Source organism: Prorops nasuta, unplaced genomic scaffold (assembly GCF_024137725.1).
Source record: "Prorops nasuta isolate Cenicafe-Biocafe unplaced genomic scaffold, Cenicafe_Pnas_1.2 PNAS00003, whole genome shotgun sequence".
Lineage (NCBI taxonomy): Eukaryota > Metazoa > Arthropoda > Insecta > Hymenoptera > Bethylidae > Prorops > Prorops nasuta.
The window spans coordinates 2,100,975-2,126,289 of record NW_027116800.1 but is presented as its reverse complement, the minus strand read 5'-3'; the positions used below and the strand labels follow the sequence as shown (position 1 = coordinate 2,126,289).

General features: G+C 39.3%; 5 protein-coding genes across 14 annotated transcripts in view; 1 reads left to right on the top strand and 4 right to left on the bottom strand.

Moving 5' to 3' along the window:
- Nucleotides 1–10,293, bottom strand: part of Msp300 (Muscle-specific protein 300 kDa) — an 83,036-nt gene extending 72,743 nt beyond the window's left edge. For 8 of the 9 annotated variants that reach the window (XM_066747833.1, XM_066747837.1, XM_066747838.1 and 5 more), the window contains exon 1: nucleotides 2,286–3,611. In XM_066747833.1, coding sequence (XP_066603930.1) covers nucleotides 2,286–3,009 — 724 coding nt within the window. In that variant the 5' untranslated portion in view covers nucleotides 3,010–3,611. Of the gene's footprint in view, nucleotides 1–2,285; nucleotides 3,612–6,491; nucleotides 6,727–6,812; nucleotides 7,273–10,118 lie in introns of those variants that run through there. The other variant, XM_066747840.1, reaches the window with a different exon arrangement.
- Nucleotides 10,294–10,882: 589 nt separating this feature from the next.
- LOC136784068 (uncharacterized) lies at nucleotides 10,883–12,863 on the bottom strand. Its single transcript, XM_066744551.1, has 7 exons — nucleotides 12,789–12,863; nucleotides 12,669–12,704; nucleotides 12,345–12,605; nucleotides 12,101–12,281; nucleotides 11,581–11,831; nucleotides 11,441–11,521; nucleotides 10,883–11,224 (listed from the first exon to the last, which is right to left on the bottom strand). Exons 1-7 carry the CDS (start codon nucleotides 12,861–12,863, stop codon nucleotides 10,883–10,885), a joined length of 1,227 nt encoding a protein of 408 aa, XP_066600648.1.
- Nucleotides 12,864–13,202: 339 nt separating this feature from the next.
- Nucleotides 13,203–15,887, top strand: LOC136785708 (neuronal acetylcholine receptor subunit alpha-5-like). Its single transcript, XM_066746932.1, has 9 exons — nucleotides 13,203–13,337; nucleotides 14,124–14,263; nucleotides 14,335–14,379; nucleotides 14,457–14,566; nucleotides 14,646–14,868; nucleotides 14,946–15,117; nucleotides 15,190–15,339; nucleotides 15,407–15,576; nucleotides 15,645–15,887. Exons 1-9 carry the CDS (start codon nucleotides 13,235–13,237, stop codon nucleotides 15,876–15,878), a joined length of 1,347 nt encoding a protein of 448 aa, XP_066603029.1. The 5' UTR covers nucleotides 13,203–13,234; the 3' UTR covers nucleotides 15,879–15,887.
- A 542-nt stretch (nucleotides 15,888–16,429) lies between these two features.
- On the bottom strand, nucleotides 16,430–19,139 carry LOC136785709 (galectin-8-like). Of its 2 annotated transcripts, none has more exons than XM_066746934.1 (7): nucleotides 18,885–19,139; nucleotides 17,642–17,727; nucleotides 17,363–17,576; nucleotides 17,094–17,291; nucleotides 16,935–17,023; nucleotides 16,658–16,852; nucleotides 16,430–16,588 (listed from the first exon to the last, which is right to left on the bottom strand). In XM_066746934.1, the coding sequence occupies exons 1-7, from the start codon at nucleotides 18,975–18,977 to the stop codon at nucleotides 16,441–16,443; spliced, it is 1,023 nt and encodes a 340-aa protein (XP_066603031.1). In that variant the 5' UTR covers nucleotides 18,978–19,139; the 3' UTR covers nucleotides 16,430–16,440. The 2 variants fall into 2 exon arrangements, with proteins under 2 accessions (XP_066603031.1, XP_066603032.1); XM_066746935.1 differs by lacking the exon at nucleotides 18,885–19,139 and adding an exon at nucleotides 17,803–17,897.
- A 175-nt stretch (nucleotides 19,140–19,314) lies between these two features.
- Nucleotides 19,315–25,286, bottom strand: GlyP (glycogen phosphorylase). The gene is made up of 9 exons (XM_066746931.1): nucleotides 24,927–25,286; nucleotides 22,955–23,056; nucleotides 22,548–22,862; nucleotides 22,340–22,451; nucleotides 21,949–22,268; nucleotides 21,555–21,865; nucleotides 21,184–21,481; nucleotides 20,760–21,107; nucleotides 19,315–20,677 (listed from the first exon to the last, which is right to left on the bottom strand). Exons 1-9 carry the CDS (start codon nucleotides 25,167–25,169, stop codon nucleotides 20,192–20,194), a joined length of 2,535 nt encoding a protein of 844 aa, XP_066603028.1. The 5' UTR covers nucleotides 25,170–25,286; the 3' UTR covers nucleotides 19,315–20,191.
- Nucleotides 25,287–25,315: the final 29 nt, after the last annotated feature.

Below are 25,315 nucleotides of genomic sequence, written 5' to 3'. Positions count from 1 at the left end.
ACTTGGAGAGTATTTACCGCAGCTGTCATATCACTCTCTATTATTCCATTGAATTGCTACGTTCAATTGTTTGTTAATTAACCGGTAATTGGCTCTGTATAGTAAGATCGCATGTTGCTGCACGTGGGTTGCCTGACAACTTGCAGAAATCTCTGTTGGCATGCGAGTCACACTCTTCTCGTTAAACCATATGGGAAAATGCATCGATATAACTCTTTCCGTTAATGAATAATTACAATAGTCTTACTAAATAATACATCACTCGGTTCTTTGTGATGATCGTGTATACATTTATTTCCGTATTTCGCCATTGAAGTTGATCTCTCAAAATAATGCTTTTGGATCAAATAATTTTCAGGAAAATTTCAATGTAGAATTTCTGTATAAGAAATATAAAAATGTCTTCCAACACGTGTTTGGTAAACTGCGTAGGTGTGATTCGAGTCACGAGAAAAAGCGGTAAAAGAATATGGAAGTCGGTGGGGGAGGAGGGGGTATGGAGATCTCGTCGGTAAAAAGACTGGGGGCAGCCTTGAACTGGCAGGCACCCGCTATATAACGTCATCGTTTACTATTAGCGTAACTCGCTGAACTCACACGCTGCTCCTACGATTATTCTTATCGCAAAAAATGACCACGCCAAACATGAATTTCCTAGACTAATACTAATTCCGATTAATCTTCTTGTTAATTTTTGCAAAACTATTTCTTCTTGCTCTTTTACTTCCCAGAAATACAACTTATGGCTAATTAAGATCTTGTATAGCCTCCAACCTTATTAGTGCAACTTTCATTTTCCTCGTGACTAATCACATTAGAAAAATATCAGTCCAATTAAGAGAAACTTCGATCGCATTGAAATTGAACGAGTTTCGGCGGTTCGTTAAAACGTCACCACTTGTACGTTTTTAGTACTTGGCACACAGCGAGATCTGCCAAACAATATTTTGATGACATTAATAGTCGGTGTATTCACCTTATGACGACTCGTATTTCCTGCCAAAGTTGCCCAGCTGATATGTATCGTGGCGTGTAAAGCAAACGTTTCCTTCGGTGCAATAACCACCTTCCAATTCTCACGGTTTTTCGCCAATATATTATTGGCACGCACCAACCACAGATTTTTTCCCATAACATCGTTACTCTTTGCTAATTTCGACAGCTTCCAATCAACTTTGAAAAGTGGATCCTCCAGATTTCAAAGTTGATCCACCTGAGCTCGCAAATGGAAATCTAATGTACAGTCAACGTTATCGCGCGAATTCGTCTCATTGCTTTATCGTGCTACAAGGTGCACTTTAGATATAAAAGTAACATAAATATGCCAATGCAAATAAGTGATATTTATTGCTCACGACATTTTTAGAATTTCAATTTATCAAGCTAAAGTGAAATCTTCGATTTTTATCAAAAATTTGCTTACCCGCTACTTAATTAATCATCCTGTTATTTTAGTCGAGCAAAAAGTTTAGTATTGACACTGGTATTAATTTATCAGCGAGTACAAAATAGCTTATGCTTTAAATTTAGTGATAACAGTACGGTCGTTTGTATTAGCGAAGCATGGTTGGTTACTTAATTTGACTCTCGTACAAATAAATTGTGGAAATGCCGCGAATTAACTTGACACGTCGAAAGATTCATTTTCGTCTGATTCAGAGAAAAAAAGTGAGATTCGAGTCTCAATTAAGCAACTTCGGTCTCTTCAGGATCTATGTCAAGAAACTTCAGTTTGTTTTTATACCATCGAAAAAAATTTACGAAATCCAAACAATTATAAGCTGACGCTTATAAAACTTCACTTGAAGCACAATTCAATAGGTTCTCGTGTTTCCTAACTTGAACGAAGAAATCAACATTTAACCCGCAAACAATAGAAATAATCACCTGAATGATTATCAGAAATTTCTTAATTATATCCAGATATCCTTAGTACATTGAGAGTATTTACTGAGGTTATTTTATATATACTATTAAGGATGCTAATCGACGTTATCTCGTTATATTGCATTTAAAACTTGACTGTCACCGCTAGTGATTAACGACCATCATTTTTCATCCATCGTACTTGCGTTCAACCTTGCAGCTATTAATTTCAATTCCCAGAAATTTATAGGACATAAAGCAGATGACATTTTGAACAGGCATCGTGTTGCGCGTATTACATAACCACTATAAATTATAGAATCTCGTTATAGCATTAAAAAAGTAACTATAAATGAGAGAGTATTTTTAAAAGTTTGGCAATTCTAGTTTCGAAAATTCGAGATGGTTGCAGATGGTACCTTTAATTTCTGCAATGTGGGCGTCGTATTCGCTCTTGCTGCGGACGTATTCCATTCTGGGCGCGACATTCTGGAAGCTCTGATTGCGATACTCGGCGTACCATTCCGACGATGGTCGATCGTCTGGTCCCAATCGCTGCTGAGGACTTCCGGTTCTTTTATAGCTGCTACCACCATGAGAAAGGCACTCTTCGGAAGGAAATCTCGCAGAGGACACCACCGAGCTGGATTTACTTCCATGGCTGTGTACCCCATGGCTCTGATATGCTGAATCCTCCATGCAGGATTCGTTCCTGGAACGTTCATGAACGCGTTCCTCGCTGGGAGTCCTGCTGACCTCCGTCGAGACTCCCAAAGGTCGATGAATCCCAATTTCTTCATCCAGTAAAAAACTACTAACTTCCCTGTGACTCTTCTTGACCGTTATCTTCTCGAATTTGACCATCTTAGCCCCATTGAGCTCTCCCTCCTCGACCATTCTCTCATAGGTCTCTTCAAAGGAAGAGTCACTGGCCCTGGACGAAGGCCTAGAATGACTCGGGGCTCGCAAACCTCTCGACGAATCATCCACCAGGTCTTCGGCGCTTGCCGTTCGTCTCGAGGACCAAACCTGCTCGAAGAAATTCACCCGATCTCTCAAACGCCCTCCTCGCGGTGTTCGAGGACTTCCGGGTGTACCTGGAGCACTACCTCCAACATTTTTAGTCGGTGTTGATCGTGACATATTGTTTCTCTTCAGCTACCTATTACTCCAAGGTTATCTCTCGCTCATCACTCATCTCATGGAATGATATTATTGGAGGAATGTTTTTTAACATTAACTTATTTAGAGTATAAGGATATGTTATACATGGAATGATTCTCATGGAATTTCTCCATTTGTTATCTCGCAGTCTTACAACTGCACGATTGTTCAAGGTCTCTCACAAACATAACTCCAAGCGTCAATGAAGTCTCCTATTAGGAATGATTCGGTGACCACATGGACACCTGTTCACCAGACACCACACCCTGCGGAGAGCACCGTGAGCGGCGTCTGTCAGTCTACCACTTCCCATCAACTACACGCGTTACTCTTTCTAACACTTTGCTTTATCATCGTGCACAAACACGCGAGTTTTCGTATACGTATCCGCAGAATAACTTTTCCTGGCCTTTGGCATTCCTCGCCACCACCGCACCCACGAATATCGACTGCTTCCTCGTCGAATTGGAATTTCTCCCAGTTTAACACCAGATTACTCGCTAAATCCATACAAAAATATGACAGCCCTTTACACAGCTTGTGTTTTAAACAACTCGTAAGAATAAAAAGTTACTTAATAAAGAGAAAAAAACTATAAAATTTACACTCTTCAAGGAGTCATTTTTCTAATCTCGAAATACTTTCATTATAGGAATAAAACATATAAGAAACAGGTATTGACAACTGACAGCCAGTATATCGCATTCCAATAATATTCGTTAAAGTATTTAGAACGAATTAGCACCTCACGACCTTGAGCAGCCTTCACATTTTAGATTACTGAACCATCGGATTGAAATTCAAGGACGTTGGATAGGTTAGGAGAGAGTTAGATGTTTAGGATGATCCTGCTTTTGTCTTGAATCCATTCTTCTATCAAACTGAGGTATTTGTCAGCTTCGAGTAGGTTGTCAGAGGAAGCAAATGACCAGGTTAGGTGATAATTGGAGGCAATAGCGATGGTCGACCGGAAGGTTTTGAATGGTACTGTGAGACGCCGGTTACGTTGAAAATGCCGGCTGGCGAGAGGTGCGCGTGGAAAGTGAGTGTGAAACGCGGTCGAACGTGGCTGAGAACGAGGCGCGCACGGTACGAGCGCCGGTTCGATACTGGAACTGGAGTTGGTTGGTAGAGTAGCGCGAAGGCCAACAGTTGAGTCTTCCAGCGGAGGCCTATTGTGTGTTCACTGGTGCGATCCACCTCGTTCCGCCATTCTCCGCACCCCAAGCTACTACCCCATTTCCTAGCTGCAGCGCCTCCTACCCAGACGCGATCAATTCTTTTATCCTTCCTATACCCTTCTCTCTTGCACTTCCTCCAACAGTCAACTTTCTTCCTTTCATTTTTCTCTTCCTACACCTTGACCATTTCATTCATTATATTCTCTTTTCAAAAAACAACATTTCTACTGGAAGATTCAATTTATACGTCAGCTGGTAATAAAGTATTGGTGGAAAAGAGTTTGAGAGAGATAATGATGTAATTATAAACAAGTAACGACTATATGACGCGTATGCCTATACTATATATGGGTCATGAGGAATGATAGCACAATCATCGATATCGAACGAACGAGAGATATTGACCCGGTGCCTCGAAACGACCACTTTCTCGATTACGGACAACCAACTCTTGCGTAACTGACTATTTACGCGGACCCATTTACGCACGCGCCTCTCCATTCGCACCATCGCCTGCTAAATTCGATGCTCTTTGATATATTTTCCTCAAATTGATTTAACGAATGGATTTTAGTGTCACGAGAGGGAAGAAGGAGCCGTTTGATGGAAAATGAAATTTATGTTTTGGTTGGAATAGGGCGAAAGAGTTAAATACACATTGGGTTAATTCCGGTTTGGTCTGGGCTGTCGGTTGAGCAGGTGGCAATGAAGCCCACGCGAGGATGAAATAACTGTAGACATATGGTTCCCCATGGCCCAGAAAACCAGTCCACGATAACTGTCAGTGTTGGATTTAACAGCTCTAGCGAGGACGTACCGCAGGCGAAAGTTTTTTCGACCCACGGTCACGGTCTCTAGCTTTTCAGTAATCCCCCCTTGTGGATTCTCTCCTCATTCTTATTACCGATGAATCCATCTTCGGTATCAATTTATCGCTCCAATTAATCTCCACCAACTTGAAAAATTCTTTCTTTTACACGGAAAAAATTGTTTTCGCTTTAATCGCTCTGGCTGATTAACCTGATGTATTTATCTTATCAAGATTAATTACATTTTTGTTGAATTTTTTCTTTCCAAAATCATATATATATATATATATATATATTGTTCCTATAGAATTAATTAATGATGAAAGAATAGCCAAAATATGTTTTGTTGACAAGTAACCTAACGAATAGAAATGCGGTGGTTGCGAAGGTCACTGCTTCACCCTAAATGACCAAACTGCTTTCATATTCACCCTTCTTTATGCAACCAAGGGTGGTTTTTGCATGCGTGACTAACTGTCAAGTAGGAAACCTCAAATTCTCCACAAAAGTAACTTGAAGAATATTTCAAGAAAATCTCAGCAATTATGGCAATTTATTTTTAATCGTTCAATTAGAGTACGAATATTATTTCTCCAGTGAATTTTCGTGCTCCTGTGTCTATGCGCTTTGCGATAGACGAGAAAATTACAGCCTTGCGGCGATCATTTGAACAAGAATTGGCTACTTGATTACCGAGCAGCAAAAAAGCAATTGAAGACCAATGTTTGCAATCATTTTCTCTTCATACAATCATCAACCATCCTAATGCATTTAAAGAGTCATAAAGCTATCGATCGATGATTCATAGAATTTAATTCGTCAATTGTTTATACAAGTTAATTTGTTTTTTAATTCAGCCATGACACTAATTTCTCATCGGTGTTATGTCAATCTTGTATATTAATCAATCATCTACGATCTTGTATCACTCCTGATAAATCATATTTGGATCCCTTGTCGCTTGTTACTTTTCAACAAATCAAGCGAGAGTTCTAGATCGAGACTGTAGACGCCGATGATAAAAAGCAAATCGGATTACGTAACACTTCGGTGATTCGCCGGCAGGAACACGAGGACCATCAAAGACGAGCTACGTATATATAAATAGACGTGACCACCACCTGCTTCAGCCATTCACAATAGAGCTCTACTAATGGCCACACGAATCTATATTTCTTGCTTTTATCAATGAAAAACTAAAGCACTCGCAATAGGTTTTTTTTTCAATAAGTACCAGCACACTCGATCGCTCAATGCCAAGATTATCGAATGACGCATCGCGTTATTCTATTCGATGCACCGAAGCCTGAATTGGCATATTTATCGTGCATTCGATCCTCGTAGATCACTGAAAGTTTCAATGGACGGCGCACTTTAAAGTAGCAGAACCGTAACGGAATGTTTTCTATATGGATACAGCGAGCAGGTAGGATAATTGAAGTGCATAAGTGAATAATAAAATAACACTCACCTTGCAATTGTTGAATAGTGGCTTGGTACTCTGCAAGCTTCTCATCGACGTAATCCTGACTTTGACTTGCAATGATTTCCGCGGTGCTGGGACCACTGGATTCTTCATCGGTCGCTTGCGAGTGATCGAGGGGAACTCCAACGTACTCGTAATCACCCGATCGATACGGCGCTATCAAATATTCCGGTGGACCACACGGTAGTGGAGATGTCGTTCCGCTTCCAACAGGACTTGGCTGAAATGTCCATTTTATTTCAGAGTTTTTTTCCAGACACACCGATGAGTATATACTCATTGTAGAATATGGTAAAAAGAATTTACCGGCACAGGTATGTAAGGCCTTGGAACCTGATTCCCAGGAGGAACCGGCGAAGGCCATCTGGGTCTGGGACACTGGATGTATCCTGGATTTGCACTGGATGGCGAGTGACAAGCAAAAACTGGCGAGAAGCCAGTAATAGGAGAGAATGGTACACCAATGGGAACTGGACTCATAGGGTGCATCAGACCAGGATAGGTCAAGGGTGACATTGGGGGTAGTGGGTGAAAGGGAGTAGGATGAGGATGTATGGGGGTGCGTGATCCACGCTGATGATGGGGCGAGGCTGCCGATGGCGAGGAATGTCCTCCTCTCAATGGACTCGACACGTTCTGCCTGCTCCCTGACCACCCCTGCACCGGGGTGGATTGTCCACCCCCTGGTCCCCGTGGCGTTTGATGATGCGACATCTTCAAACTCTGCAATTGCTCATTTGCTGCGGACGGTCAAAACCTCGCATCGCTGAAATAACGTGTACAGAATTAGTGAAGTTATACAAATTGCACGATTCAACTGTGATCGTGGACGTTCCAAACTTTTAATTGTTGAAATAATGCGAAAGTTAATTCAACTTTTAAATCGTACGATCCATCGGCTGTCACGGACGGTCAAAGCCTAATGGGATCGCTGAAATAATGCGTAAAAATTGATGAAGCATCCAACGAATGACCAAACTTCCGGTCCCATTGGCAATCGGGCAGAGGCTAATGGCCGAGGCAATTCCGAGAGACCTGCGATGACGAACAGGTTTGTTTCTCGACGAAAACGAGGTCAACGATTTTGTGCAGTAAAACAAACAGGAGCGTGCATTCAACGAATCCTGAATTTCGTCTCGCGTTTGGCACGTAGCAGCTCTGTTCCCCACCGACAACGAAAGATTGAATTTCTCGGTTTTCGCCTGACGAGATCGATAAATCTCGCTAAATGTATTATTTATAAACTGGATAACGATGCTTTACAGCTAACCGTGTGGAATGAGTGGCGCTATAGTTTCGAATTCTCGATTTTCTTTGCATTTTCGAGGGGTGCGTGAGCCAGTAGGTACGCACGGCGGCCTATTTCGAGAGATTTTGGCCGGAAGCCATGAGAACTATCTACTTCAGTGCCATTACACGACCCAGAGACCGGTCGCGGCATCGCTCGGTTTGGTTTTGTCGATAGACTTTCATTATCGCGAAATTGCCACGTCGTAAGTCAATCGACGCTCTTTTGCCCGAAGCGTTTCAACGCTCCCGGGCCACCAGTAATACCAGCATACACGCCTGAAACTCCAAACCCTTAGACTTTGGAGTTTCTCTACTAAATTCCCATATACTCTTCAATAGACACGTTGAAAAATTTAATTACCTTCCAAAGTGAGACGAAAAATCTCAATTTATTTGCTCATCGATTTGATTCATTACCACACAGCACAGATGTTTTACGAAAGCTTGGCAATAAAAACGTTGGTGGTGAGAAAGTGACGAAATTGGACTTTTTAACCGAATGACGAGTGTGGCCTGGCTAAATATAATCCGTGTAGTCTATTTCCAGATCGCGGGAAGTTGCGTGGATGACATTTCTGCTTTCTATAAGCGAAATCGCGTAGTTTCTATAAACGAAATTGCGCAGCTCTCCCCAGCCCCCTCCGGATATTTCTAAACTGGCACAGATATCAGCAAACGTCCTTGTCCACCGCGTGCTACCAACATACACACGCGCGAGAATCGTCCCTTTTATGCGTTATATTGTTAACGAAAAATGTCCAGAGTCCATTGGATGCGACTGAATGAACTGATAGTACTGCAAGCGCATTATGTAATCCTAAATAGCTTTTGTCAAGGTTTGTTTTTACACTGTAACGACAAATATTTCCTGTCCCTGTCAGCTCTTTAAACGAGACACACCGACACGCATCTGCTACCGCACGAGTCCGGGTATTTTCACTCAAACCCACTTGGGACACCATATGCCTACACGAAATCTCTTTTGAAATATAAGTGGGAAAATAGTGTCCTAAAAAATCTCTGAAAATAGCAATTGAACCGTGATTTATCGATCGGAATAACGTTTTTACTTAGATCGTTCACTATTTAATATATAAACTATTATTCCAAGCTGCTTCCTCTAAATCTTCACTTGAATTTGTCATTGGTTTTGAACATTTTTATTACTTGCAAACTTTTATTTTTTAACCGATAAATTTATCGTTTCGATTATTTTTTCAGAACGATGATAAGGCGATTTGTCAAACACAAGAGACCCCTCATTCTTATTTTTAGTGATGATTTACCAATTTTTCACAGGGTCATCGACCAAGCCCGATGAAGTGATTTGCAAAGCTGGCCAATGGGCCCAGGCTAGAGTAGAAATAATTTTAGAATTTCGCACGTAGAGAATCGCGCTAGAATTCAAAGACAGGTGTGATCCTGACGCATCTTTAATGGCTTCGTAAATTCGAATACTCTGAAATCTAGCGCACACATGTCCGGATGTGATGATTATAGTCTCCCATTTAAATAAGTTCAGATTCTCAAGTCTCATCTGAAAATATACAAACGCCAGTTAAAACCCTCACTGTTCTCCTCTCGGGCATTAAATTAGACCGTTGTAATGAATTTGCGAGACTTGATCAAAGAAAAATTTCAAGAAAGGATATTAATGCGAGGGAGAGAAAAACAGGGGGAAAGAAACGTCTCATAGATTGCTTTCTTTCGGTTAAGATGCAAAGAGAGGCTGAATTGATTGGGGTAATAAATTTAGGTGAAAAAATGTCTTTTCGGTGGTACGAAATTAGAAGCGTAGAGTGATCGTGCGGGGAGAGTGGGTGGGAGGTCAAAAGAGGCCTCGATCCAATAGTACGACCTGTAGAAGATTCGGAGGATATTTCGTGGAGGAGAATTTTTTTTTTCGAGGAGATAGCGCTGGATCCAGGACCTCGGATGCTGGGATCCAAAAATAATGCTGCCGGTAGAGAATCGCCGATCAGAAATAGTGCTCTGCCACTTAGAAACGGGTGTCTGCTGATACGCAGACGGCAGAGGTTGCTAACACCGGTACTCACAACTTGGCAGTGGCTAATTATTATTGGACCGGACCTCCCCGCACGTAGGTGTCAACCAGAACCGGTGTCACGTTGGCATTTTCATCAAAATACTCGAAAACATTCTCGACCGAGAGATCTGAAAGAGTAAGTCGACGAGAAACAAAACTACTCGATTCTTATTCAAATAAATGTATCAATACGTAAAGATTTTTCAACGATGAATTTTTTATTTTATAAATAATAATTGTTGCAGTTAGTCGAATAGATCGATAGTTGAAATTACCGAAAAATCCAAGAGGGATCCGGCAGACTCATCCGAAGCACAGGGAAAATAATTGAGAGGTCACGAATTAACAAAAAAAGCACTAATAAAAATTGTCGCACTGTTTCGAGTCGTTGGAGAGGGTGTTTCTCGAAATCGGAAATCGAAATTCGCGTTCACCACGAATGATGTTTCGAGATTGGTCCACGGCGGAGGGCACGAAGAGACTGGATCCAGTGGGACGAGCGTCGCGGCGCTTGCCACCGTCATTTATATTTAACTTTGGCATCACTCGCCGTTCGACTTTATCCCCCTTTTCTCTTTTTCTCACCTCCTCCTCCTTCTTCTTCTTCTTCTTCTCTTAGCAGCATCTTCCTCCACATAAAATTACGTTTTTAAATTGGTCCATATAATTTTTCTAAAAAAATTGTTGGTTTGTTTCCTGCCATTTATAAAATCACATAACATAATTGTCCAAAAGAATAAATTTAAAAAAAATTGTTTATATAACGATATTCAAAGAGACATATATTACATCAAAGTGACATAGCCATCGAGCATCTCGCTGCTTCGATTTATTATTTTAGCCGTCGCTGTCGATTCAGCATCCCTGGCACTTCCGTTCTGCTTCTCTACGAGGTAATAATGAACCCTGCTCATCGATAATTCTGGATGTTTCGTGACGGGACGAAAACTTCACTCTCACTTTCGAGGTGAAAAGGGCGATGGATAAATAAATAAATCGGTGTTAAGGGCAAGTTTAAAAATTAATGTTTAATCTTGTGTTAACTGTAATCGGCTAGTCTAAGGACGGATTCCATGCCGGCATAAAGTATGGAAGTTCTGCAGGTGTCGATGGTTACAATTGGTTTATTAACCACGAGGGATCCTGTAACTTTCTTTTCCTTCAAACTGATGACCTCGAGAGCACCAGTTCCGGATCCTCCGACAACCACGTGCTCTCCATAGGGGTCCCCATCAAAATATTGCACTGCATATAAAAATTCACCCTCCAATGTCGTTGGTCTGTTTTTCGGATGAATGGTTTCTATCAGCTTCGCGCTCATTACGTCCCAAACCTGAAGACTTCCACGGACTACCCATGATCCCGTGATTAGTTGAGATTCCTAATACGAAGAAAATTATTCTTGTAAACTTTTATCGATTCACAAGTACTCTCATGCAAAATTTCATTCTGAATAATAATTAAATATGCAATCCTTTGAGAGTTCTATTTAAATATGTCAAAAAAATACTCTTTCAACGGGACCTTAAAGTAATTTTTATAATTATTCGAGAGTCACACTTTAGTGTATAAAATGGTTAATTTTTAAATCCTTTACCCGTATGTCAATTGCGTCTCCGCATATATGAGGTCCTTTGATGGTCCTAATACAGCCCGCATCTACGCGAACGTCCCATATCTATAAATAAAATGGTTATTCTTAAAATTAAATTTTTCTATGAGTACCAGTAAATTTACCCTAACTGTGTCGTCCCATCCACCAGTAACTATTAAATCCGGATAAGAGGTATGAAATCTTGCAGCGAATATTCTCATTCGATGAAATCTCGTAACTCGATTTTCTACCATGTCATCCTCGCTCTTTCTGTACACTTTTATCAATTTTGCTGTATCGGCATCGTAAATCCTCACAGCAGCATCTTTTCCCGCAGAAACCAAGTAATCACCACCCATGCTAACGTCGATCGTGTTGATTTCATTCTTCGGTTCTGAAATTTCCGAATGATCCCAAATGACATAAGGCCATCCACATTATGCAGAGCATTAGGCATCAAAATTAAGTCTTAAAATTAACACTTTTAAGAATTACTTGCTTAAAGTAATCAATTTGATCGGACAAATGATAACTCGTTCTTCGTATCACATGCCTACACCATAAGTATCAGACTTATTCTTTCAATAGAGCATTATTTTAAGATGCTTTGCTTTGAATAATGTACTAGCTGGGCCATAATCATGCATTATTATAATTTAATACCTGCTATAAATCTAGTAAATTCGTTTGTATCGGTGGTGCACATGAAGATATTCCCGCATGCACTGGATGCATAAAAAACGTCTTTGCGAATTGGGTTAAATCTACAGCACATAACCGGAAATGAAGTGTCCAATCCACTTCTGAGGGTGGTCTTGAGTTCTCCAGTCTCGCCGTTCCTCACCTGAATGATTTTTATGAATCGACGAAGAGAAATGACAGAGCAATTTTACGAGAATATCGAAACCTGAATTGCACCAGTGCCAAAACTGGTGGCGAAGACTTCACCATTGGCGGAAAATCGTGCGCAATAGCATCCATTGAAATTATCCGGAAACTTGACCTCCTGTGTCACTCGAAATCGAGTCTTCTGCGAAGCGATGCTCATGCGAGTTCGCAAAAGCCACGTTTGTCTTCTTTGCATCTCCATTTCCGAGACTCTCTCCTGCGTGATGAAGTTTTTCTGCTTCGCACTCGCCGAGGACCCACGAATATCACCAGTGTCCTTCTGAATTGAAAATGTTTTTCATTTCTCATAAAGTTTAACTGAATTAATTTAAAAATTCCACACCTTGGTAACCGATTCATTTTTCTTGGCTTCTTTCACCTGCAGTTTTTGCCCTTACAAAGGTAAACATTAATGCACGATATCTAATGATTGAGGTTAATATATTAAAATGAACGATCCAACACCAGGTTTTGCTCGAGAGTGCTTGCTACTCTTTTGTTTGGCATCACCATTCTTGTCCGTATCGGGAGAAAGCATGTTGAGGTATTAATCAGAAAAAAGATGTGCGCGAAGTTAAAAAGAATTTTTGGATTAGAAATAATTGATATCGATATATGCACGTAATAATTATTTGATATTGATTAAGAGGAAGGGGGGAAATTTGAAAGAAATGGGGTAGGATAGAAAGAAACAAAACAGCAAAGAAGTTGGGGTCCGCGATATGTGTATGTGCATATACAGGGGGACAATTATGAGTTTGTACCAGTACTGGATGAACAGTGAGTGTATGCATGTGTGAATGTGTGTAGGAGAGAGAGACAGATAGAGATAGAGAGGAAGAGTCTCTAGCCAAAAGATACTAGTAGCAGTAACGCTCTGGTACGACCTACGTCGTGCAACAGTTCATAATGAAAGCAAGATTCGTCCTCGCTGCAATTCTCTTTCTTGGTCTTATACTTCAAAACAACTTGGTTAACTCCGAAACATCATCACCACCAACCCAACCGCACAGTGAGTACCGCCACCCTTTTTATATACTCAGTTATGAATACGTCGAATCTTTTAAAAAAAAACAAATCTTCCCCATACGCGTTAGACAAAAAATACATACTAGTACTTTTATTAAAAAAAAAAAAAGAAGAAAATAATAATTGTAGTAACGAACTATTTTCTGAATGGTTACGGTAAACTAGAGCGGTGCATCAATAGACGATAAACCGTCAATTCGTGGATTAATAATGTCACTGGATACGACACTTGGGGTGACTAGAACACAGTACATAATAATGTAATTCAGAAATTCCGGTCAGTGGACCGTATTAAGCTCCCTACCACTTAGTGCATCGAAGAGATAACACAATAATTTTTCTTTGCTTTGTTTATAAGCTGAAACTCAAAATTCTACCTGTATCGATAAATTAGAAAAAGTGTATATATTGTTAATTTCGCAAGAATAATTTTGTTGCTGAAATTTAACTGCAGCTGTTTTCTTCGTTTGACGCGAAAATTAGAATAAAATTATTTTATAATATTTAATACGGTCAAGTAGCTAGCGAGAATGCTACACCGGCGTAGAATTTGACGCCCTGCATAAAGCTTGGTGTCGCTTATTCACTTAGACTGCCATTCAAGTCAAATCAGCTCAATCATCGAATGACCTTCATCGTAGAAAATTAACCCATTGTATTTCTTATCGATTCGACGTTGGTTCGCGTCTGGTTCCTCTTCCTGGTCCGATTCCTCCATTTTAATTGAAGATGCTCTTCGAAATATAATGATGATTCTGTGTTATCGTAGGTGCTCCACTTTGGAACGACACTTGGACGGATCGGTTGAAGAGGGATCTCTTTCTAAAGTATGACAAATTCGCGAGACCAACGCAACATTACAATACCACCAAAGTCATGTTCAATATCATCCTGACTCACGTTACAGTGGCTAGTATTTTACATTCACTATTGTACAAATAATAAAAAAGGTTTAAGCTGAAAATATTACTTTATTTTAGGACGAGTTAAAATCATCTGTCACGGTTAATGCGTGGGCCCAACACGTATGTAATACTTGTGCATTTTTAAGGGGCCGTGTTAATTATATAAGTGGATTAATCACAAAAGCTTTATTTCGTAGTTCTGGCGTGATGAAAAATTGCAATGGAATAGCTCGGATTATGGCGGAGTTACGCAGATCCAAGTGGGTAATCACGAAGTTTGGCAACCGGACATTGTCTTATATAATAGGTGCTCGATTCACATACAAAATGTTCTCGTAAATCGCTACTAAAGAATTAATTAAAAGTACGATTTTAATTATTTTCAGTGCAACGCCGAATTCCATAGAATACTTTGGCGATACGCACTTCCTGTTGCACGAGAATGGGCTTGTGAATTGGGCACCACCATCGCAATTTATTGCCCTTTGCGATTTGGATCTTCGATATTGGCCTTACGATGTCCACGTCTGCTCCTTAACACTTGGCTCCTGGACTTTTCACGGTGAACAGATCGATCTACAATTCTCTCCCCTATTGTCCGACGATCAAGTATCTTTTTTAAAATAGACACAAAATTAAATCGACAAAACAATATTCGCAAATTCTTTAATAATGTTCTTTACCAGGACGCTGTGATCGTTAGCCAAAACGTTGGATGGAAAGTGATAAACATAACAAGAACTAGACAATCTGTGGTGTACGAATGCTGCAGCGAACCTTACATTACCTTGTACTACAATATGACGCTTAAGAGAACCTCATTGTTGCACAAAAGTATAGTTGTAGCACCAGCTACAGGTAACTAGAAGATGAAGAAAAAATTCTTCACTTATTACTGTATAAATGTAATTTTTTGATTCTTCCTTTCAGCTGTGGTCTTCTTAACTCTGGTGACTTTCTGGTTGCCATCGCACAGTGAAAGTAAATTGATAATATCAGCCTGCACGTTGATTATCATTGTTATTTATTTGGTGTATTTTGGTATGAAAATTCCTATTACGAACAACCCTCCTCTCATAGGTAAGCTGACCAATGTTTCAATTCCCAATTGACTTGTACAGTATTTCTACGAATTTGTATTTTTCAGTGCTGTTTTATAGTGGATGTCTGTGCCAAGTCACGGTTTCTTTGATCGTATCGACAATAGTAATTAATTTATCTAGAAGAGCTTACTGCGAACCGCTTCCACGAAAAATTAAATCTGTTCTGTTCGGTTGGCTCGGTAGATGTTTGGGACTATCCGACCAGATGTCAATGGTAAGGAAAATCCTGGAGAAATTTTGTAGCAATTTTATTCTTCCATTTTCGTTATTTCTTTGAATAAGATTCTGGCAAAGCGGCGAACAACAGGCCAAGAGTTGCGAGGGAATATCAACGAGGATAGTACAACGGTAATCGGCACGAGTAATGAATACGAGGACGACCGGTTGTATCTCATCGCTCCTACCAAAAGCCTAACGGAATTGGAATGGATTCTCGCAGCAACCGCGATCGATCGCATCATTTTTCTGTTATTCTGCCTAGTCTTCGCCATTATGGGGGGTGTCTATATGAGTTAAAAGAATTTCGTCACTGGAATACACATGCTTTTTTTTTTACAAGCCTTTATTTTGAAAAAGAAAAATAGACCCTCTCGCAGTAGCGGTATTTTTACCGTCAAACTTTTCACATACTATAAACATACAGTTTCTTTACAGTAAGAAGTATAAAAACTGATCGGTATCTTAATATTCGTACAATACTTCTATAACTTTTAATAGGAGATACAGTAAGCGTTGAGTATTTTTTCCCAAAAACCGATTCCACGATAACGAATGAAATAAAAGTTCATGTAGGAATATCTCTGGAGTAATTCATATCTCAATCGTTTAAATGTAACTTTGTGGGTTGCGCTTCTTAGGATACGGGAAGAAGATTAATATACATAAAAAAAAAATACTCCACAAAGTGGAAATCATTAAACTTGAGAAACACTTGACTCGTGAGAAAGAGACGTAACCTAAGCAACGGTCCCCGATTTTTTATCAGACGTTCTTTTCAGTTTTTCCGATCTTAGAATATCCCAGTTATTTTCTCGGATAGGGAGCTTCTTTTTTGCAGGAAAGCCGAGGTGACATGGGATCAGGCGTATTCCATAGTAATTTGCTGCAGAACAATATCACCGGAAATTCTCAAGGTGTCCACTACCGTTGGTTGCAGCCTGTGCTTAAATTCGCCGATCATCTTTTGGCCAAGCCAAATTGTGTAACCTTCGAACTCGCATCTGATTCTATCGGAACGTCAAAAAATTGTCGATATCATTCATCCGAACTTTACTTCATTTTCTCATAATACTCACATGAGTAAAAACTCTCTTCCTGGCATCCACGATAATTGACCTTGATGTCTCTCTTCATTGCTCCATTTTCCGTTCGTCCAACAATTCATAACAACGCATGGATAACTATTACCGTACAAAAATCGTGGATTCAAATGCAACGGAATTTCTGGATGTGGATAGATATTTTTACCTTTTTGAAGGTTCAAATAAAACCTGTAAAAAGTACCAGCATTAGAAAAATTAAAAGATCAATTACTGATTGAGCTCTCACTGCTTTACGTCTTACTAAACTCACGAGTGAGGTAACAATTTTAATCTTCCCATAACAATGATACGAGCTCCTACTTTGAATTCGCTTTCAATATTTGCGGTTAATGGGATGTCCTTGAAACAAATGACGATTAAATTTCATCGTTTGGTCAATCTACGTTAATGATATAATCGTAAAGCGTACCAAACATTCCACGAGGGGTTGGTCTACCGTCAGGACAAACGAGCGCGAAGGTTTGCAAACTTTTGGATCTGGATAAACGAAGAGAGTGAGCTGCCTCGATTTAACATCTTCGATGTCGCCGTTGACTTCCAGGCCGGTGATATCTTCGAGCGGCAGTCGGTACGAGAAAGCACAAAAGTGTTCTCCATTCACAGCAATCTGGAAAAGTCACAGAGATTACAATTTTCCATCCGTCCATTAAAACTCTTGCGGGAAATACAAGCCATTACCTGAAACGCATTGGCAGTGCAGAAAATTGTAACGTGGATATAGGTGTTTCTTCGAAAAATGCAACCGGAAGGTCCGGCTGGTGAACAAGTTTCCTCTTCTTCCCAATGACCTCTGACCTTGCTATTCCGAACGACGTAGCCCCTGTCAATGCGAGGATTGAAATGCAGAGCCGTGTTACTTAGATTTCCTTTGCACGTGAGATTTATGGCAAACCTGCAACGGACGATAACAAATCGTTTTATTATACGAGTCGGAATATAAGTCAAGGTCATTTTTACCTGATCGCATTAGCCGGGATATATCCAGTTACAATTACAGTCGATGTCGGTTTTAATGGCTGCAGCGGTGTAACTTTCGACGCATGCTAAACGAAAATAAATAATGTGCTATAAATTACGTTTTCTTTAAGAGTAATTATCGACGAAACTTAACGTCGTACGTAATAAATTCTCGTCAAAGTTGATATAGAGATCGTGATCATGGATCGTGTTTACGCGAAATCTCTGCATTTCCGTTTTTGCCCTTTTGACTTTCATCACTCGGACAACTTTGCATGACACTTATCTAATCTGCGTCTTTTATATATCATTAAATTTATTATCATGCTTAACACCAGAGGCTCGCTAATTTTACATAACTATATATGTCATTTATTCCCAGAAGCTCCATAATAATCAATGTTCAACTCACGAATCTTTAAGCATTCCAATGCGTTCCACGAGATAAAAATTTGCTGTTCTTGAGTATTTTTATTATCCAAAACTGTGTAAAATCAAAATTCAATTTAAAGCAATTTAAACAAATTTAAACGACCCCCATGGCACTTTTTCCTTGAAGAAAATCGGAGTGATTTGTTTCTCTCGCTTCTCCGAATCGATTCTTCTTTCCTTTTCTTTTGTTTCAAATCGAGTACGCTTTCTAATTGTTGTTGTTATTTGTAAGGTTTAAATGGTTTAATCTGACTAAAACTCTAAAACTTCTTGAATTGGTTAAATTACGGGAACGATAAATAATAATGAATGGACAAAAGAGAAAAAAAATTGTATGATTTTATATAGATCACCTACATTACAGAGTCGTTAAATATTTTCGCCCCTTATCCTTTCAACCAAATATACTTTGGAGCTACAAATGACTCAACACTGTGGAACTTTTCAACTCCTACGTAAGAAATACTTCGTAAAATTTTTTCATTACTTATATAGTACTAATTAATGATGGATAATTAATATTATTGTTATTATAAGAGTTTTTATATTAGCGATAACTTCAACTGAAATGTTTGGAGCAGGACGATAATTCAAAATTCTGGCGCGCCTTGCGAAGCTTTCCGAGAGGTGACGGAAATACACGAAACTGGAAAATATCTTAAATGGCTCAAGTATTTAGCAGTACAGTATAAAACAGGTGCATCTGCGAGATAGTGGGTGACTGAATTTTCAATAACTCGTGCAAATGACGTCGTATCCGATCCAGGATATGATATCAGTGAACAGTCGGTGCATGCACGCGTAAACTTACCAAAGGAGTGGCTTCTTCGTCATAGAATCCAAAATCCTTGAACGCCTGTTCCTTTGTCTGAGCAAAAATTTCCACCGAAGAATCGACTGACATAATCGACACTTGCTAATTTTTGCCACTAATTTTCAAGCGGAGCTCGTGGAGAATACATATAAATTTACTTCCGTCCGACGTTGCTGTACAGCACTGCCACACAAGATACTTATTAAGTTAAGCTCCTCTCACACAGACACAGACCTGCAATCTATTCTTGTTCTCCTTTCTTTCTCTCTCTCTCGCTCCCTCTCTCTCTCCTTTCCTCCCTCTCGTTCCTCGAACAAACACATTACAAGCCACATCGATCATTTCAAGTTAACAAACTTTACACTCTTCGGTAAAACATTTAACACTCCCAATAGAAATTTTGCAAGAATACTAATAACCATAAAAATATGTCTTTAAAATTAAACTTTATTCTCAAAACGTAATTAGAGAAATACAAATATCGTTGGCTCAGATAATCAATTTTATTTATTAGGCGATGTCAATCGGTGCTTTTTCATATTCTATTGGGTAATTAAATCTGATTATCGTAATGTTCTGAACGATAACTTTAAAATTTTATGTTTTGCGCTATTTGACCGCGTTCATCGTATTCTGTAATAGATCAGGGCAATCGGTGCTCTTGTGTAAAAAATCTATTGATTTGTAGTTATGAAATTAGTCTTATAGATTATTAATATAATTCAACTGATCGATAAAATCTTTACAAAAACAAAGAGCTACAAACGTAATAAAACTGAAACACTGCGACAATTAATTTTTTCAATTTTAGGAGCATACAAACACGTATTTCTATTTTTTCATAAATTTCTAACAAGAGGTTAACATTTCGGAAGGTGTAAGTTAATGATTGCTTAAAAAATAAAATCTTGTTTCAGAAGTGCAAGATTTTTAAGGGACTAGATCTCTTTCGTTACAGGTGCAAATAGGAATTACAAAAATATCCTTCTTTTCGTAACGCACAGCGTTTTTAACAATAAAGAAATTTTATTTCGAAGCCAGTTCTCCGTGGGATAATCAATGCTCCTGGATAAACTGCTAATAATGCTAAAAATAATCTTTTAAGACATCGAGGCAGTTATGCAGTAATAAAACTGGCCGAGAAAAAATGGCGCAGCTTAAACTCTCAATTTCTATATTAAGAATGAATTGTAACATATTTTCTTCCGCGATATCAGCAAGACGAACAAATGTTCGTGCTTGGCTATAACGGAAATAGTACTTATATTAACTTTGGAACGCCTTATATAATGTCATGAAGCGCTTTAGATGTCACGTGGTTCGTGTGGGTCTGGAAGTCGTTGATAGGTTGGCTCAACATCCCAGATCTCACGAGCGTATTCCTCGATTGTGCGATCCGAAGAGAATTTGCCAGAGGACGCGATATTGTGAATGGCCATTTCCACCCATTTGCTCTCGTCTTGGAAAACTTCACCGACGTAATCCTGCATCTTGATGTAGCTCTCGTAATCGGCCAGAAGGAAGAATCTGTCCCATTTCAAAAGTACATCGGCAATGTCAGAGAATTCGTTTGGATTGTTGGGACTGAAGAATCCACCTTGAATCTGATCAATACACTGTTTTGCCTCGGGCAATTTGTTATAATAATAGTAGGCGTCGTATCCTTTCTTCTTCAGCTCTTCCACTTCATCCACCGTCATACCAAAAATAAAGATATTCTCGTTGCCCATCTCTTCCGCCATTTCTACATTCGCTCCATCGAGGGTACCGATCGTTAAGGCTCCGTTCAACTGAAATTCATCATTAATATTTTATCAAATCCATCATTTTAGGGGAACGAGTACGAAGAACAAACCGGGGAGGATAACTCACCATGAATTTCATGTTGCCTGTTCCGGAAGCTTCGGTACCAGCGGTGGAAATTTGCTCGCTGAGATCAGCAGCGGGTATAATTTTTTCCGCCAAGGTGACCCTGTAGTTCTCCAAGAAAATTACTTTCAACCTATCACCTACGATTGGATCGTTATTGACGACGTGAGCAACGCTGCAAATTAATTTTATGATTTTCTTCGCTAAATGATATCCCGGAGCTGCTTTTCCACCAATCATCACGGTTCTTGGGACAAATGGAGCTGAAGGATCTTTTTTAATTCGGTTGTAAAGTGTTATGATGTGCAGGCAATTGAGCAATTGACGCTTGTACTCGTGGATACGTTTGACCTGTAATCAAATCATTTTACTTTATTATTCAAAATCCATTCTATGTCAATTATCACAAGAATTATATCCTGCTCACTTGGATATCAAAGATGGATGCTGGATTAACTTGTACACCGTAGTCCTTTTCCAACATTTGTGCCAAACGCATTTTGTTCTCCTGCTTGACCTTGACGATGCTTCTCTGGAAGACTGGATCCTTCGCGTATTGTTTCAATTGTTGCAATTGATCTAAATGAACCGCCCATTCGCTGCCGCACTTCTCCTCGATTACGTCCGAAAGATTTGGATTGCAAAGAAGTAGCCATCTCCTCGGCGTAATTCCATTAGTTTTGTTTTGGAACTTTTCAGGATTCATTTCGTAGAAATCACGGAATCTGAAAGTAAAATTCTATTATGACCTCAGATCTCTATTGATAATTAGTATTTGTATGGACTACTGCTACTCACACAGTGTCTTTCAAAATTTCCGAGTGGATTCTGGCTACCCCATTGATGGCATGACTACCAACGATGGACAAGTGTGCCATGTTCACGCGTTTCTCCCCTTCCTCCTCGATCAACGACATTCTACGTAGACGATCCATGTCTCCAGGATATTTCGCAGTAACTTCTTGCAAGTGAAGATAATTAATGTGATAAATGATTTCCAGGTGTCTTGGTAAGATGCTCTCCAGCATGCTAGTAGGCCAGCGTTCCAGAGCTTCAGGAAGAACTGTGTGATTGGTGTAAGCGCAAGTTTTCTTAGTTACTTCCCAAGCCTGGAAATAAATTTGCTTTTAATATGAGAGCGAAAAAAGATGGATAGAAAGAAATTAAAAGAAGACAAATTAAAGATTGGCACCTTCTCCCATGGCAGTTTCTCGACGTCTATCAAAACTCTCATCAATTCAGGAATAGCCAGGGAAGGATGAGTGTCGTTTAACTGAATAGCAACTTTTTCCGGAAATTGGGAGAAGTCGGTCCTGCATGCTTCGCGAGATCCAAATTTGCTTGCTTTGTAACGACGAATGATATCTTGAAGAGTGGCAGCAACCATGAAGTACTCCTGCTTCAATCTCAGTTCTTTACCCTCGAAGAAGTTATCGTTGGGGTAAAGTACTCGGGAGATGTTCTCTGCTAAATTCCTATCGATCACTGCTTGGATATAATCACCGTCGTTGACTGAAAACATTCAAATATTCGATTTAATACTACCATTCATCCTGGATAATAATTATATTTTTTGTGCTTACAGAATTTAAGGTTGAACTCAACGGGAGATTTGGCGGACCATAATCTCAGGGTGTTGACCACGTTATTCTTATAGCCAGGAATTGGATTGTCGTATGGCATGGCAAAGACCACCTAAAAATTAATTTTCCAAATTGAGTTAAACAATTTTCGTGAAGAAAGATTTCTTATCTTTCTATTCCGTCAAAGTAAATAAATAAACTGACCAACCTGTGTATTCACCCACTTCCTTCCTTCCGGTGAATCGATCACGTGACCATAAAAGTTCACCGGAATCATAAATTCTGGTCTCGCCTTTTCCCAAGGATTTCCGTACCTCAGCCAGTCGTCAGGTTCTTCGAGCTGTTCGCCATTTACTATTTTCTGAGCAAATATACCATATTCGTATCGGATGCCATAACCATAAGCTGCCAAGCCCAAAGTTGCCATACTGTCGAGGAAGCAAGCTGCCAAACGACCCAGACCACCGTTTCCTAATCCAGCATCCTCTTCAAGTTCCTCCAGCTCTTCGATATCCAAACCCATCTACGAGCATGTGCAGATTCTTGTTAGTTATCAAACTTGCGATTCTTTTCGTATCCTTATATAAATGAACAGAAAAGCATCGATAAGTTCACCTGATACATTGCTTCGTCGCATGCTCCCTGAATTCCCAAATTGATCATGGTGTTCTGCAACGTCCTACCCATATAGTACTCTAGAGATAAATAGTACACTCTCTGAAAAAAATCATATTTAGATTATTATTAATAACTTGTTGTTTGACCGTTCATTGTTACGGCATCAATTAGCATAAATCTTATTATATTATACGTCGTCATTGACAAGAACAAAAATAAACCGGCGTCTCTGATCATTCGAACTAAGTCCGATCGGGGTCGATTGGCTCACACAATCTGATTAAAAAATAATTCTTTATTATTATGCCTTAGCACAATTATGCAATAGCCATTCATAACAATCATTTTTCTCCTTCGTCATTTCCAGCAACTGTACAATTTTTAGCCTTTTCTTCATACTGGAACTTTCCAGTTTTCAATATTTTTTTAAATAGACCGGAGCTCGCGACTCGATTGATAAAAATACACAGTCGGGTTCATTACACGTTTCGAATATAAAGGGTTGTTTATTTCTGGATTTTATGCGATTTGGAGCTTTATTTTATTTTTTCGAAAAAACAAAATTATTGCATGTATGGTGTCTAATGGACACGAGGCTTTTAAGCAATATCCTTCCAACAATAAATTAAAGGTGAAAGCAGCAATCAAAACTTAAAGGGAGATTGAAGAGCCAAAGTATTGAAATAATTTTGGGAATATGTCCAAAATTTCAGATTCTGCCAAGTTATTTATCACGTGACTTAGGAATTAATTTTCCTATTATTTTACGTTGAATTTTGAAAGGCCTAAACCACTTTGGGGCGATTGAACAATTATGTTAGGTCAATTGTAGAGTCAAAATTTTCCATAGGCCAGAGGGCACGTGTTTGTGTTCTAACACTGACTAGAGAATTTTTTAACTATTAACAAAGCCACGCGAGATAAGGCTATCCGTCGAAAAATATTTGTGCAATAACATATTTGCCAATAGATTTGCATAGAGGTCCTTCGTAAAGTCCATAGAAAAAAATGAAGCTGTTCACGCGTGTAGCAAAATACTCGAGCGACAATGCCACGTTTTTGGTTCCCTTCAACGCATTTAGAAACGTTTAGACAGTAGGCACACTGCCAAAATCTTATTTATCAGTTTCTTCTGTCAATAAAATTTCGTTGTTGCATCTAATCGATTATGGTGAGGATTTATCTTTAACGTTTACTTGTAACATTAATAATGGGATCAACTTGCAACGTTTGTAAAACATTTCATAGATCAGTCTGGAATGATAAGAGATATAATTATGTCTCCAATTCTATACCGCATAGGTCATTCGATAAGTTTGTACACTAAAGCAATGAAATTTTTAAAGCACGAGAATATGTTGTGCTAGGCTAGTTACACTCAGACAGAAAATGAATAAATGATGCAAGTTCACTTTAGGACAGGGACAACATGTCCCAAAATAGACGAGTCAATGTTTTGCTCACATGCACCTCTAAAGTTTATCAGTGTGCGTAATGTAAATTGCAACGCACTACAAATTTAAACTTTAATAGTTTAATTTTCTTATGTGATAATTTAGGTAAATCTTTTATAGGAAAAAATTTCGATAAGCTCACTTTAAATGATCTTTTCTTTATACGGTGGCCTGGTAGATTGAATGATACAAGAATCGATTAAAATAATTGAAGGAATACAACTATCAAACACTCGAGTACGTGTTAAATTGTCGGAGAGCGCTCGTTAGCCGGTGTTATCCGGCTAAAATTTCACAAGTATAGGATTCGTGTATCTATTAAAAAAATTAAAATCAAGTAGACGGTCATATTGTATACAATTAAGATAACAAGTAATTTATAAAATAATTAACATTCACGAGACTGTCCGCCCGTATCCGTTTAAAGAAATTTGTAAAATCTGGCTGTAGATGCGAATAGGAGTAGCGATCGAGAATCCCGATACTACATGTGAAGAATTTAGAATGATCGGTACCTTTGGGTCCTTTTCGTAGTAATACTGCTGAGTTCGAATCCATCTCGACACAAGATTGTCCTTGACGCTGTGTGCCAAGGCAAAGAAGTAGTCCCTGTGAGTGGCTACGTTTCGGTCCTTCACCAGAGTGTAATGCAAGTGTCTGTTGAAAGTTTTCTTGAAATTCGATACATTAGCCACATCTACGATTCCTCGTACAGAGATCTGCTTCCTCTTCTCGTGATCCACCTCGCTCATCGACATTTTCTCAGCGGAAACTCCCTAACGAAGAATTCCCTGAAGATTCACACAACAAACTCGCCAATGGCAATGACACTTTGGGTAATCTAGCGGCTCGCCAAAGGCGAATGATAGTTGCCAGTCCGGTGTGTAACACTGCAGAGATATAG